The 16,426-nt window shown below is 34.4% G+C and overlaps 1 protein-coding gene across 2 annotated transcripts in view; it reads left to right on the top strand.

Moving 5' to 3' along the window:
• LOC150094746 (fibronectin type-III domain-containing protein 3A-like) overlaps positions 1-16,426 on the top strand; it is a 379,873-nt gene that overhangs the window by 226,743 nt on the left and 136,704 nt on the right. The window contains exons 5-7 of one of the 2 annotated variants that reach the window (XM_090411064.1): positions 3,618-3,692; positions 7,807-7,862; positions 15,268-15,437. In XM_090411064.1, the coding sequence (XP_090267190.1) occupies positions 3,618-3,692; positions 7,807-7,862; positions 15,268-15,437 (301 nt within the window). Of the gene's footprint in view, positions 1-3,617; positions 3,693-7,803; positions 7,863-15,267; positions 15,438-16,426 lie in introns of both variants that reach the window. The other variant, XM_090411062.1, reaches the window with a different exon arrangement.

Here is a 16,426-nt window from a genome sequence, read left to right as displayed (position 1 = left end):
CATCATTGAAATCATGAAGGCCTGGTATTCTGGATGGAACAAAAATCCAGCATCTTGGATATGGTTTCTGGAGAGTGCATTGGTCAATGCCATCCACAATTTTCTGAAAAGGAAAATATCCAAGACAAAAGCAAAACTCGCTCAAAGTTTCTCTTCCACAATTTTTCTTAGCTTCTTCTTAGGTATGCTTGCATAAATCAGATGTGGAAAATAGAGAAATTCATCTGTTATTCCCATATTTATAGATAGTGAAAGCTGTACTCCAGTCATCTAGGCCCTCACCATGCCCCCAGAATTATGGAGTATAGCCATCAAAATATTTATACCTCCATATCTGAACATTTTTGGTAGAATATCATATACTCCAGTAGCCTTTCCACATTTCAGACTTTTGATAGTTTTTTTTTTTTTTTGTACTTTACTGTACAAGAATAAATTCAAGAGTAAGCAACTATTAAATCATTCACAGTGTGGACAAATACTTCCCCTTTCCCCAACCACTGCTACAACCAAAGCAAAGAAAGTATTTTTGCCATAAGCTGACCAAAATTTTGAGGATGCTATCACTTTCCAATTTGCAACATCTGATCTTGCCTGCAAGATTAGTAATGGACAAGAGTGTCAAATGGACAGATTTATCATGACAATCACATTTTCATTACATTGATGTTCATTACAACCATAAATGTGCCTTCATAGGTCAGAATAGCTTTGAATCATATCTGTTATATGAGGAGCATTTATAAATATTTAATTTAACTGAAGGTGAGTTAGCTGATCTCATATGGAGACAACTAGGAGTTTTCCTGCTGGAAACTAGTTTTTCATCTCACAAATCAGGTGAACTGGCAAGATGACGTGCATATGCGTGCGCACACACTCACTCACTCTTAGACATTATACATTAGCCTCTAGCATTGATCTAAACTCAACATTCTTGTAATTTGGATGAAATACTGGATTTAATCTTAATGTTATTAGTGTTGTATTCTTTCAGATTTATTATTAAGCTTTAAAAAAAAAATCAGAATGTTCTTGTTTTGTGAACTAAAGCATGTCTTTGCGATGTAATGCAGACATTACTTTTGCAAGATCAGTACCATGAGTTAATGGAATACATTAAAACAATCAAGGACAAATCCACTTGACCAGTGTATTGAGTCATGGGAATTTTTTTCCCATTTGAAACAAATGCAATTTCATACCACTTATTAGCAACAGATACATTCTTGGGAGTAAGCATTGAACCCATAAGATGTCATATATTAAACAGAAATATGCGTCCATTGTATTTTTTTATACCTACTAAATTTTGATGCATTTTGTGTATTTATGTATGTTTCAGTTAGAGAAAAAAAAATCTTCAGTTTTTCATCTGGTTTCATTGCAGTATAATAAGTTATATCGTATGGGTAGCACCAAAGCAAAAAAAAAAAAGAGACATGTATAAGAGGCAAGTGGCATCTACAACAAATGTGTTGTACATACCACTTTATCAAAAAGTTGAATCATGTTGCAAATAGATATGCATCGTCATTATCAACTGTGATATATATCATTGGTAACAGCTTGTAAAACATGCAGAAAACTCCATAAAAGTGGTTTAAGCCAAGGGAGGAAATTTTACTGCTTCTTGAAATACAGCTGCCAGAATGGCTTGCCCATAGATGTGAAGAAGATCTAGTTCTATCAGCAGATAGGTTTTGTGTTAGAAAATGAAACATTTTATGATCACTTATCATGCCATTCTCAGTAAAAAGATTGCACTCATACAATATGAATAGGCACACATTTTGAGATTTCAGCTGAAGCATTTGAACAATTTTTATTCTTAAAAGCAAGCTTTAGTGATTAATTGTAATTTTTTTTTTAAATTGAACTATGATATCTCACTGTAAAAAGAGAATCTGTTTTAAGCAAACTAGGGAACCTAAAATATTTATGAATTTGAAAATTCACATTGCTGAAACAGGTGAACACGTGGCTGAATTTGCATGCCAATTTAATGCCATGATGTCTGTGAGAGATATTACTGTTTGTTTCACACTGACTGCAACATCAGGAGAGTAGAAATGTTACCTGAATTTTTACCTTCAAAAATAAGTGGAATGATTGATATCCAAGCAACTATGAAAATGAAGAAATATGTTAATTAGAATACTCTTATAGAAAATATATCTAATATATATTTTTATATATATTAGATATATCTAACTAATGGTGTGGACTGTTCATTGACTTAAACTATGATTTCTTAGATAGTTTTGTTTTGGCAACCTGTTCTGAATTTTTTTTTTTTTTTTTTTTTTAATTTTCTATTATTTTCAAAACATTTTTTAAATTATAATGGTTGGATAGGCTTGTATTGATGGTTATATTTTGTTTTTCGAGCAGGTGTCAAAAAAAAAAAAGAGACAATTTACATTTAAAATATTTTGTTAATTTTTTTTTATTTTATTTTAAATCTGAGTAATTGGCCGTTGTTCATTTTAACATATCAATGTTGTACATGCACAGAGAGAGAGCGCACAAGGCACCAATGTTCTACAAATCTTGCAACTTCTCAAGGATTGATATAAAATAAATTAAAAAAAAAAAATATATATATATATATATATATATATATATATATATATATACAGTTGACCCTTGAACAACAGTGGTGAGGGAAAACCATCCCCCTACGTTGTTCAAAAATCCATGTATAACTTTTGACTCTTCAAAAACTTGACTATTAATAGCCTACTGGTATCTACATAGTATATATGTAGATACCAGTCTATTTTATCATTTACTACCATAAAATATACACAGATCTAGTATAAAAAAGTTCAGATTTATTAAAACTTATGCACACTAACACTAAACATCAAAAATGAAAACATAACATGAAAAAGAAATGATTCATATTTATTTACAGGTCTCACGATTCATGCTTTGATAACAAAGAAACAGACAGTATGATTGCTTCACAACAGCCTAGCTTATATCGTTATAAAATTATTTTATTCTAATTTGTTAAATAAATTTAACTAATAATAACAGTTAATTTTATGCAATGCTGAGTTAATACTGCATCTTTACATTTGTTTACATTTCTCTCAACTGCAAATGGTGCCATGTATGGTCTGTAAGTGTTTGTGGGCATAAGTTTTAATAAATCTAGTTTTATACTAGATTAAATCTTAATTTAATCTAGTATAAAACTTTTTACAGTAGATCTGTGTATATTTTATGATAGTAAATGATAAAATAGACTGGTATCTACATATGTTTCATGAATTTATGATATACTTAACTCTTAATTTTTTTTCAATATTTCTAGTCATAGACCAGTTCATCTGCAAGTTTTTCAAATTGTTGGAAATCCCCCAAAAATTTTCCAGCATATTTATTGAAAAAAAATCCACATATAAATGGATTCACAGAGTTCAAGCCAGTATTATTCAAGGGTCAACTGTGCGTGTGCGTGTGCGCACGCGCGCGTGTGTGTGCTTTGTTTATAATTTTAAGCCTGTAATCATTTTGTTTCATTTGTTTAGTCTGAGTGCCTCTTCAGTATTTTTATTATTGAAGTCAATGGGTATATTTAAGGAATTTTTTATTTTATGTTATAGAAAGTGAAAGAAGAAAATTCAAACTTGAAGGTGCTGCCAAGGTGAATGGCACTTCTGCTAATCATGTTTCAGAAGGTGAGTACATATTTACATAGAACCTACTGCTTTAACTTACATTCCAAATTAAATTCTGTATAAGACACTGTTATATAAGAGTTGGCAGTGAAATAGCACTTGGTGTACTGCAGGGGAATGAGTTGTAATATTCTTATTGGTTGAAATTGAAAAACTGTTAAGGAAAACCTGATTTTTATACTCTCCATTTGAGGATATAAAATACCCTCAAATGGAGAGTACTTTATTACAGAAGTTTGTAAGTCTCAATCATATCACCCCTCTTTCTCCCATTTGTTAGTGTCTGCAGCCTACAAATTATCAGTCTGTCTTCATAATCAGTATTCCAATCCTGATATCATTTTTAACACTCCCATTTGCACTCTCTCCATTGTATCAGAGTCACAACAGAAACCAGGAGACCACACCTGCACTCAATAGTCCAAGTGAGGAGGTCTTATCAAGGCATTGTAAAGAGGTAAAATGACATCCTTATCTTTACATGTGAAAGTTCATTTTAGCATTGGAATTATCATTTGAGTTGCATTTGCAATCTTTGCTACATGGCCTCTGAACCTCAACATGATATCTACTAACACTCGAAGATCCCCAGCCTGATCAGTTTCTTCTAGCATTATCCCACCAATATACAACATTAGAAATCTAATCACGCAAAAAGTGCATGACTTTGCATTTACTGACATCCATTTTTCCATGTCCACAATTCCAGCCTATTCAAACCATTCTGCAAGTACTGCATATCAGCAGCATTCCTGATTACCTTACCTATCTTTGAATCATCGGTAAATAGCTCTATATCTCCTGTCAAATCCTTCCCAATATCATTAATATACACAGTGACTAACAGTGGACCAAGGACTGATCCTTGTGGTACACCACTAGTTATCTTACATCTTGCAGACTCTCATCCCCCGTATACCACTTTTTCATATCCGTCAGTCAGTCATCCTCTTATCCATCTAATATTTTAGAATCCAAACCCATATTCTCCAATTTATGCAACAATCTTCTATGCTATCTTCTGTAAAAAGCCTTAGAAAAATTCAAGAGTGTCTCAGTGTGTCCATTATCCATTGTCCAGTTCAATGGTAACATTATTATAGAATGTGAGCAAGTTGCTAAACATGACCTTCCCTTAGTAAACCCATGCTGTCCATTGCAAAGTAAAGATTATCTGTCAACCCGTTTCTGAATGTAAGCCCTAACCAATGTTTCCAAAATTTTCACCACCACCACCACTCCTGAGATACTGATTAGTCGATAGTTGGATACATTGATCTTTGCAGCATCCTTGTGTAATAGAATTACAATATGCTCTTTTTTCTTCTTCTGAGACTCATTAAACAACCTAGTCAAAGGAATAACCATTTCAGTTGAACACTCTTTTAGCATCCATTCCTATTGCAGAATTCTTATTGTTTGTGCAACAGCTCTAGTACTTCCTCCTCATGAGTTTTCTCATACAGTGAAGAGGTAGTAGTGAACTCAATGTTGCATAGATCAGGTTGATATCTTTTAGCAAAATGGGTACTCATTAGTTGAACAACCTCATCTGCATCTGTTACCCTCTCACCATCTGCATTCAGAAGTTATTCTTTCATATTCGTTCTTTCTTTTACTTGCAGCATATCTGGAATTCTTGTGGGTAGTCTTTAGCTTGCAGAGCCAGTTTCTTTTCATACTCTGACTTAGCTTTCTGTACAACAGTTGTGACTATTCTAGCCTGTTGCTTATAATTTTCATAACGGAGATCATTCTTATGCACACGATAACAGACATTTCATAAAGGACATCATCCTTATGCATAAGATTACATATCCATTTGATTCCTACTCTATTTATTCTTTGAACTTTTGGGACACATTCTGATATTGCATCATTTAAATATTTTTCATATTCTTAGCATCCAGCAAATGATGCCATTCTGCTGATCTCATTATACTCATCGGTTGGTCATAATTTCTTGCTTTGTAGTTCAGCATGTAACCTTTTCTTAATGAAACCTTTAGAAAAGGTTATAATGAAATCTAACACTTTTGCCTCAAGTTCCCTCTGTCACATATACTGTTTGAGGAAGTTGTCTCGCAACAGCTCGATAAATTCAGCTTCATTCTTCTCATGACTGCTACCCAATGAATATTTGGATAAATAAAGTCTCCCATTATAAGTAACTCATGTTCCTGAGTTTGGGGAAGCAAATAACACTAACATTAGTACATTTTTTTTAAAATTTCTGATCCACACATGAAAGGCCACTTGACCTATAGCACATTAGTGTTGTGTGTGGGCAAGGGGAATAGAAGAATTGAGGAATCTGTTCATTTTGCTTGAACAACTGAGGTTTGTAATCTTTGGGGGAATGCAGAGTGGGGGAGACTGTTCCAAAGGACACAAGTAGATGGAATGAAAGACGAGGCAGTGAAGTTGGTTCAGTGAGTTTCAAGATGGACTGTAAAAGAGTGTTGGTTAGCAGCAGCTCTTGTTTTGGAGGAGAGTGGAGGGAATAATAGTGGCCAATTCAGCAGAGCATTGTGCATGAAACTATCTGTAGAAGAGGCACAAGGCAGATACTGAATGTCTGTGAGAGGGTGAGCATTAATTAGCCAGATTGCTCCCTTCTGGACAGAATCGAGCAATCTTAGAGAAGATTTTGGTGTTACCCCAAATATGGGGAGCAATATTCCATGTTGAAAGTTTTTGCACTTGATTATACTATAAATTAATGATGCCAATAAATTATATTCTTGGTTTAATCCTTTATTCAAGTGAAAGCAAACAAAATTTGTGCATGAAATCACTTCACAACTGGGCTACTTGTATATAGAGGCTAATGACACACCAGTTGCCTTAGTATTCCATAATGCAATACACATATTCTTACGGATATGTATAATGCTATGCATTATGGGAAGGGCCACTACCAGGACCAATTTCGACCTTTATCGAGGTCTCATCAATGAGAGCCAGACCTAGAAGTGATACCAAAGTTGAAGTAATGCAGAAGCCATATATTTCCATATACAAGTAGTCAAAAGGTATCACACCCTATTACTAAAATACTTGATTAGATATAGATGTTAAAAGTTTTTCACTTGGTTATACTATAAATTAAAGATGCCAAGAAATTATATTCTTGGTTTAATCCTTTATCCAAGTGTAAGCAAACAAAGTTTGCACAGATTTGGGCTTTATATAGAGTTAGCAGCTGTGAAGATGTGAAGTAGTGTCTTGTGTGGAAAACATACACCAAGTTTTTTGGCAGCTGCAGAAGCTATACTTGAAATGTGGTTGTGCCAAAAAAGATTTGTGGTGCAGGTCAGTCCAAGAAGAGAAATCTGATTGTGCTTGGATATCACAGTATTGCTGAAGGTAAGGAGGGGGGGTTCATGTGAGCTCTTTCTTGTGAGAGATCAGACAGGACTGTGTTTTGGTGGCATTGAAGTTTACAAGGTTGTCCTTGCCTCTCTAAGATATAGCTAGGAGATCTGAGTTCAGGTCGCTGGTCATGGTAGACCTTGAGAATTCTAATACTCGAGCAAGTTCATTGAGTATATTGAGCATTTCAAGAGTACATATTTGAAAAAGACTAACAAAACTTATGCTTGGATAAAGGAATAAAGAGTGAATATACTTTGTAATCCAGTAGAAAAACTTTCTACATTTGTTACCTTACTAAAGCTTCTATGGAGCAGTGTTGAATGTTTTCTGTTTTATTTTTATATTGACAATGTCTTTAATACATGGATGAAAATTTTACTATTAAATAAATTCATGTTAAGTTATACATGGTATTTTAGTCTGAAAATCATCTGCACATCTAGATACCCACTCATCCAACAAAGCTAGTGTTTGAAAAGTGATCACAGGTACAGAATTCTTATTGATAGCAATCATATATAATTAAAAATTGTATAAAATTACAATTATGTTATCATTTGCTTCTATTTCCACTATTTCTGATTACCACTGCATATTTTAATATTGAAATATTAATTTATAATGCTGTGTGTATGAAATTTTCTCTACATTTTTGTATAATAAGTTTTACTTCATAATATGGTATTGTGGATTTCAAAAAAAAAAAAATAATATTTTTTCTTCTTCTTTATAGTAGATGAAGAAGTAGCATGGATCTTTACCGAGTTCCTGTCCAGTATAAAATCACCCACGGTGCGTGTCGATTTGGCATTTAAACTGTTTTGCAAATTAGAAATTTATCTGCTAATACAGGCTGAAACATTTAATTGCATTTATTCACATGTAATCTTTTTTTTCAGCCATACCCAAGCTCAGTTGAATATCTCATTTTCTAACATGCATTTTGTAATGTTTATTTAATTTTTTCTATAAAAAATATTTGACATATTTTTCCCTGTTTTCAGAAATTTATTTTTAGAAATTTTTCAATTTACTGGTTCTTAAAAAGTTGCTCAAACACTGACATAAATAGTGTACACACCACATAGTATGGTATAATGTGTACATATTTGTCTCATGTTATGTAAATAGGTGTAACAGAGTTGCATGCAACATATATACATTGTAAAGCAGTTGCGTGTAGCATAGTTTGTTGAACTTTCTTGAATCAAGAAAACTTGAACACATAAGTTCAGACATTTTAAACATTTTTAACTCGGCGATATCACTAAGAACAAAAGACATCTCTTAGAGCAGCGATTTTCACAATGTGGGTTGCAATCAACATTTTTTTAAAAATGAAATATAATAATAAAAAATATATATATCAGAGTGTATCTCATTTCAATTTCATAGCCTTTAACATATTTTCGTACCAGACAGCATCACATTTCATTTCTAGGGGGCAACTCGCTTCATAGTATATTATGTTTCATCCATATTGAGCTGGCACATTTTTACAAAGTTAAATATACATAGCATATTAGAATGCTTTTGATTGCATTTTAATTGTAAAATGAGTATTGTCTTAATGATAATGTAGTGTCTGTGGGAGGGAGTCAGGTTATTTTCATTCCAAATGTTTCCAATTTACACTGATGGTTGCTACATATAGTACATATATACTTTAATTAAACTCTTATTCATTATCTATATGGATCACATTATGAAAGAAAGTGGCATTAGGCCTGATATTAGAATTTGAGATGTCAAACTCAGTTCTTTGCTTTATGCAGAATGATGTACTTCTAAACACATCTAGTGCAAGTCTCCAGGATTCTCTAACAAAATTGAGTAACAGCTGTAACAATTTTTGGCATGAAAATCAGCAAAAAGACCAAAACTATGAAAATAGACAGAGACATTGAACATTGATTGAGGGTACATATCATATAAAATATTTCAGCTACTTAGGCACACTTTTTAGTGGTAGATGGCAAGTTAAATATAGGAATAGATAACAGAATAAGTAAAGCTTATATGGTGGATAGCTAGCTGAATAAATTTATATAGAATGTGAGAGAAATTTAGCCAAAATACCAAATTAGCATTATACAAGACAGTGTTCAATTAATTTATGGATCTGAGAGCTAGAAATAAAGCACTTTATCAAAGATCACAGATATTGAGGGCTGTGAGAAGAATTAGGGAAGTGAACAAATGGCATTGATGATAGAATCATATTAAAAACGATATTAGAAAGAAACTTGACACTGTTGGCATTCAAGAATGTGTAAGCAGAGCTAATCTAAGGTGGTATGGCCACATAAACAGAATGGTTGAGGAAAGGTTAGCAAAACATGTATTTTATGCCAAGATGGCAGAAAAGAGACCCAGAGGAAGACAAAAGTCTGATGGATTGATTCAGTCAGAAGCATGAAATGTTAGATATGACAATATTGGGGATGCTGACAAGTAATAGATTAATTTGGAAGAAAATTGCAGATAGGAGATTAATAATGTCTACTTAATGTAGTACTGTTATAGTAGCTTGAACACCCCTTGAGGATACATATCAAGAAATTGATATTCTCTAATTGTGTGACTATTTATTTAGTAGTACATTAAAGCTACTCGTTTTTCTTGCATTGCAGTATGGTGTCTGTTGGGAAGGAGATATTTATCAATATACAGGGATATTTTCATTCCTCTTGTTAAAGAATACATGTATTGAGAAAAACTGTTTAATGGATATTTGGCAGGTCTTATTATCAGAAATTTATCCTTATTATACGAAGGCCTTCATTCCATCCAAAATTTCCATCCACTCTTTAAGCCATGGTTTAACAAAAGGTGTACCAAAGCAGGTGGTGGTGGTGGGGGGGGGGGGCGATCAGCATACTCCCACAGGTAACTTGCGACAAGAACTCCAGCTTCATACTCAACATACACTGAAGTATACAGTAAATGCTGAATATCCGTCATTAGCAAATCTGAATCTGACTTTGTAAGGATTAGTAGAAAATTCTTCCTGTCCAAATGGAAGTTATGCCTTCTGGTTCTTTGCATACTGTCTCTGGTCTTTTATACTCAGCTGGAACTTAATGCACAGAAGAAGACATATATACATCCTATTCCAAAAAAAGGGAGATAAAATGTGCCTTCAAAATTCAACTGGTCACCCTCACTTCCAAAATAATGGGGAGTCATCAACAGTCAACTTCTCACTACTGAGAGGGCTCATCCATTAATTAATGACAACCAATATGTCTCCTAGTCTACATCACTCATCATTGAATACATGCTAGAAAGGTTTGGAGAAATATGCTGTCTCTCTTGATGTTTCCAGAGCATTTGATCATGTTAGCGTTAGCATCGAGGCTTGCTCATTAAATTGCCATTCTGCAACCCATCCTCCATCCCTCTGAAATTGGGTAGCCAGTTTTCTCTATTTCACTGTGTTATGGTGGATGGCTCTCTCTCTCTTTGAGCTTCTCCACCAATGTCAGTGCCTCAGTTCTATCACTATGTCCTCTTTCTCTTGTACAAGACATACGAGGATGGTTCAATAAGTTTCTGGCCTAACTTTTTGAGGTGATAGAAAGAAAACAACTGTCAATTTTCAACATAATCTCCCTTTACTTCAACACATTTTTCTCACATCTTTGAATTAATGTTTCTATGCCCTTGAAAAAATAGTCTGTACGTTTGTCAACAAAATGGTTTAAAACTGCATCTTTCACCTCGTCATCTGCAAATTTTCTTCCTCGAAGGTCTTTCTTCAGTTTTGAGAAGAGGTAGTAGTCATGGGTGCTAGATCTGGGCTGTAGAGTGGGGTGTTCAATCTCCTGGAAGCCACAGTTCTTCACTGCAGCCTCCGCAACAATAGCATACAGACTGGAGCTTTGTCATGAAGCAGGCAAACACCATGACTCAGCATCCATCTTCTCTTCACTCCTGCACACATTTTGTGTAGGAGTGAAGCATAATATTCTGCATTCATGGTGATATTCCTTTCCTTGAAGTCGATCAAGAGAATTCCCTGGCAATCCCAAAAGATTGTTGGCATGAACTTCTTGGTGGACTGTGAGTGACCTTGGCTTTTCTCAGCAGTGCTTCAACTTTATCTTCGATGCTCTCTCTTCCTAGGTGAAACTGTTTAGCAGCCCGTTCCTTCATGGTGGACTATGAAGGAGAAGCTTTTCCATTAACACCATCCAATTGCTGTTTGATAGAAGGCCCTTCTTTGGTAAAAAAAACTTTATCCTATCCTTGGATTGAATTTTACATCTATCTTCTCTAGACTTAAACGGTTAGCTTCCTCAGTCTTTAAAACACTGGGAAGTGCTTGAAATACTGCTTTAACCCATCCAGCTATTGACTCTGTACAAATCCCAAATCCACCAATCTTTAGAATACTGTTCACGTGTTTGGAGTGTTGCATCTAAAATCTCCCTAAAAATTCTTGATGCTGTCAAGGGAGTGATTTAGTTGATAGATAATTCAATTCTATATTTTCTGCAGGTACTTCCATGCATATTGCACCAAACTGACATCCATTCCTCTGCTATCTGTTAGTTCTGTCATATCATTAGTAGCAGTTGCTCAACTTTTCTTTTCTGTCCATCTGAAAACACAGACCTTGTTTCTCTTCTTTTATGACATCTAATTCTGTCCTCTGGAATAATAGCCTTCATCATGAAGTGTTCCTCACCTATAGTTCTAGCTCTTCAAGAAAAATGTCAAAAGATTTCTTTTCCAATTACCCTCACCTGCACCCAATACACAGTACTGATGTGCTGTAGGTTCTTCTACCTTTTATGTATGGGATTGATATATATATGAAAAAATGTTTATTCGCAGTGAAGCCTATTTTTTTACTCCTCCTTGTGATTCTCTCCAAATCAGGATGTGTTCTTAAATACTTGCATCTCCAAAATTATGAGGACTTGAAAAGCTGAGTTAAACTGTATGTTACTGAAGTCTTGCACATTGAAGTCTTTTACCCCAGGTGGCACTTTGAACCCTTACCCTATACGTTGTTTTGACTTCTTCTTTTTTTTTTTTTTTTGGTATTTTTGGTGTGTATTGAGAAGGGACAGCAAAAGCTATAACAATGCCGCTGCGTACCAGCCTTGAAGATGATCCACGTGAAGGACGTAAAAAGTGTAACAACACCAGAAGTCATTGATCAAGTGCACGATATGGTATTGGATGACTGGCGAGTTAAAATGCATGAAATTGCTGAGACTGCAGGCATTTCAGAAGAACGTGTAGGATATATTTTGCATGAAGAATTGCATATGGAAAAGCTTTGTGCAAGATGGGTGCCATGCTTTTTGACAACACATCAAAAATGCACTTGCATGAAAATCTCTGAACAGTGCTTGGAGCATTCTAACAAGAATAAAACTGATTTTGTGCATTGATTTATTACTATGGATGAGACTTGGATTCACTATTACACACCAATGAACACACCAGAATCCAAACAGCAGTCAAAACAGTGGACAGAAACCAGTTGTTCAGTGCCAAAGAAGACAAAGTTGGTTACATCAGCAGGAAAGGTCATGGCATCGGTGTTTTGGGATGATAAAGGCAGTTTGTTTATTAATTATCTTGAAAAGGGTAAACAATAACTGGAGAATATTATTCTGATCTTTTAACCATACTAGATGAAAAAAATTTGTGAGAAAAGACCCAGTTTGCAGAAGAAAAAATCATCTTTCATCTGGACAATGCACCTGCCCACAAAGGTGTTTTGGCAATGGAAAAATTAAGGGATCTGCACTATGAATTGTTGGAACATCCACTCTTCTCAAAACTAAAACTCTTCCTTGTTGGTCAGTGTTTTTCTTCGAATCAAGAGGTAATTGCAGCTGTAGAGGGGTTATTTTTCAGATCTTACTGAGAACCACTACAGGGACAGGATAATGGCACTGGAATAAATGTATTAGTCGTAAGGGAGATTATGCTGAAAAAAATTTTTTTTTTTGAAATTATAAATTTATGATAATATTTTTTTCACTGTTAGGCTGAGAACTTTTCAGAACACCCTCAGATAGCAGAAGACCTTCTGGACTGTTGAATAAACCTTCATCTTGGAAACTAACTTCTTTTTATTTTTATGACAGTTCACCTGTGAAAAGTTTTAAAGCCATGGTTTTCATTAATACTATGGGTAGGCTAAGGATTGGATAATATGGGAATCCCACTCTGGAGATGAGACAGTCTTTTTTTTTTTTTCTTCTTCTTTTTTTTTTTTCACCAAGCCATTTATGGCCTATAATAAATAGTGATGGTCTCATACTGGATGATGAAAATCACCTACAACTACAACTTTAAAATGTAGAAAGAGGTAAAAATCACATGGGGTAAGATAGAACAAATAAGAGGGTAGTACCATGGTGGAATAGTCAAGCTAACTCAGTGTAAGCAGAGAAAATGATGAGAAGTTGCACTGTTCAACATCTAATCTTATGCTGGGCTATAACTTTTGGACTATTTTTTGTGAATTACCTCTTGCAAACATTGTAAAATCTTGATATTCCTTATTTCCTGTAGCATCTTTGTGAGTATATTCATGATGCACAATGTGTTACACATTATACATTTCTCTTTGAGTTCTAAAATTTCTTTTGTTATGGAGATTCTTGGAACCCTTCAAATATAAAGACCTGGGTTTGAATCATGTCCAGGGTACAAAGAACCTTTGAAGCTTTTCAGCTAAAGGTGAGTTAAGTCAGTCTTGTACAGATTTTCATCATGCAGTCAGACAAATCAACCAGGAGAATACATACGATTTACACAAAGAGGATACTTTTGGCATAGGGATTATCCACTTTACCCTAGAATGGTTATAAAATCCAAAGATGATTGAAGGTTGTGGGCACTTAGTGCCTGTTAGACCCACTAATGATGAACAGCTACCACAACCTAAGCTTTTCTCACTTATAGGGTAGTGATTTTATATTTAATTAAGAATCATATAGAAAGCACCATGTTTTATATATGATTTCCATATTCAATCCTATGCTTGGTTGTGGGTGAGTTGTCAATATGTCAGTGTGCAATGGGCTGTATAAATTGTTGCATGTCAGGGTTTCTTGCATGGCATACACATTGTGTGATTTCCTGATTTATTCTGCTATTGTATCCACCATTTGTCAATCAATGACGTGCACATTTAATCTACTCTTGTAATGTTAACTTCAGTATGGGCAAAAAAAAAAAAAAAAATCTGCTAACTCCTTTTATTCCCTTATAGAGAGTAGGCTCTCTATAAGGGAATAAAGATAGAGAGTAACTCATTTTTTTTAATCCTATCTAGCTTTTTTAGACTGAGTGAGCAGTTCAATCTCTGCCAGTAGCCAATCAGAGATAGCTGGCCCAAGACTATCACTACTAATTATAAGCAGCACCCAATGAAGGGAGTGGCAAACAAGGTGCTGCCATCTCTTGGTACCTAACCCCCTAACAGGACATGTTCTTGTCTGAAATAGCATAGGTTCAGCAGTCAATTTTCTTGAGTTTCTGGGAGAAGAAACCCTATTACCAGTACAAAAGATCAATTGACTCGGGAACTGGTCAAAGAAAGGCTTAAAAAAGTTCTTCCAGTTCAGTGACTAGACTTTAACTTAAGTCTATCTTTTACTGGTCTAGTGCAGAAGATGGAAGTGCCACTTCCACTGAGCTACCACAGGCACGTGTGTGTGTGTGTGTGTGTGTGTGTGGAGATATTGTTACCCTAAGGAGATCCATAAAAACAGACATCACTGTATATGTGAGAGGGATATTTCTAGAAAGTCAAACCACACGAAGAATGATTAAAGGTATGCTGGTAGCAGCAATGTAGCAGTGGATTGACAATGGCTGATGATATGCCCCCCCCCCCCCGAGTTCCGGACTGGTCGGCCGGTTCTCCTTGAATTCTGATGACTCAAATTTTGAAGACTCAACACTCAGGGTAGCCCTTGAGTTTCAAAATGTTTCAAATAACTTGACACAAAACGTTACAAAAAAAGCTTATAATTTTATATTATAAGATAGATAGATATATTTTTTATTGGAATAGCTGTTTCTATTCAAAGAAAGATACCAGATTCTAATTGTAGTTGGTTGGAATTTCTGTTATATTGTTCCTCTACTTTGAATCAAAAAATATTTTCACTTTATTAATTTCTTCTAAATGCTAACTTAATATTTTTATTTTTAATAGGTCACAGAGGTCTCCTCTAGAAGTGCCTTTATCCGCTGGGCATCTCCTGAAATCTCTACAGATAGTACAGAGAAAAAGATTGGAGATATTGATCTTCAGCAATCTGAACTTGTGTATAGTGTTCTTCTCTCTGATAAAGGGAAAGATGGCAATTTCAAAGTGGTATACAGGTAGGATCACATTGATTTGATGAATATTGAAAATTAAAAATCAAAATGAAGTATCTTTTCTTACTGACAGATTTACACTGAACAGGTAAATACTGAGATTTGTTTTGGCCTCTTGTTTTTACTGTCTGCATTTAATACTACACCAACAACCAGTGATTTCTTTGTGGTGCAGTTACTTTGAACTTTCTATAGTCATTCACTTTTGTGTAAAACTAAGTTCTTATTCAACGGAATTCTGTTTCTTACATATGGTGTGATTGGCAAGATCTAACTTAGTAGAGTTATGAAAGTGAATGTAAGCATTGTTTTTCTGACATTTATGCAGACTAACTTGTCTGAGAGGCTGCATGAGCAGGAAATTCTGTAGACATTCTAGTCTAGATGGGAAAAAAGGATCAATATTCATCCTCAGGAGAGGATACCACACCAATGAATTTAATTGCACACTGGATGGAAGTAGACTTGAAGATTATTCTGGCATAGAAATCTAGCAGTTTACTTGAACAAAACTTTGACATATGAAATGGAGACCCTAGTAACTTCTTTGGAGATGATGTTAAAATTGTAGCCATTGGAGATGAAAGTAGCTCTAACAAAAGACAGCTTTGTTTTTCAAGAAGAATTGAATAAGATTATATATATATATATATATATATATATATAATATCCTTTACTGAAATATAAGCAAACAAAATTTTGGCAAAGTATCTTCATGAATGGGATGCCTTAGTATTTCATAATGCAGAAATATTTACATTTGCTTACACTTTAAGTGTAAAAAAGATAAAGAATTAAAACAAGAATATAATACCATGTTAAGTATAATATAATTTGTATCAAGTGGGGAAAAAAACTTTCTACAAATAGTACTAGTATTGCTCCTTATAACTGTTTTCTTTCTGTCTGTATAAAACCAAAACCTACATTAGGTTACCTTTTGGATGATAATATCCAGAAATAGAGTGCTTAATATCTTCTGTTTCAAGAGT

This window comes from Typopeltis vanoorti, chromosome 21 (genome assembly GCF_054136105.1).
Source record: "Typopeltis vanoorti isolate ZY-2024b chromosome 21, IOZ_Tvanoo_1.0, whole genome shotgun sequence".
In the NCBI taxonomy this organism is placed as follows: Eukaryota; Metazoa; Arthropoda; class Arachnida; order Uropygi; family Thelyphonidae; genus Typopeltis; species Typopeltis vanoorti.
Note: the sequence above shows the minus strand (reverse complement) of the source record. Positions and strands in the feature narration are given on the sequence as shown.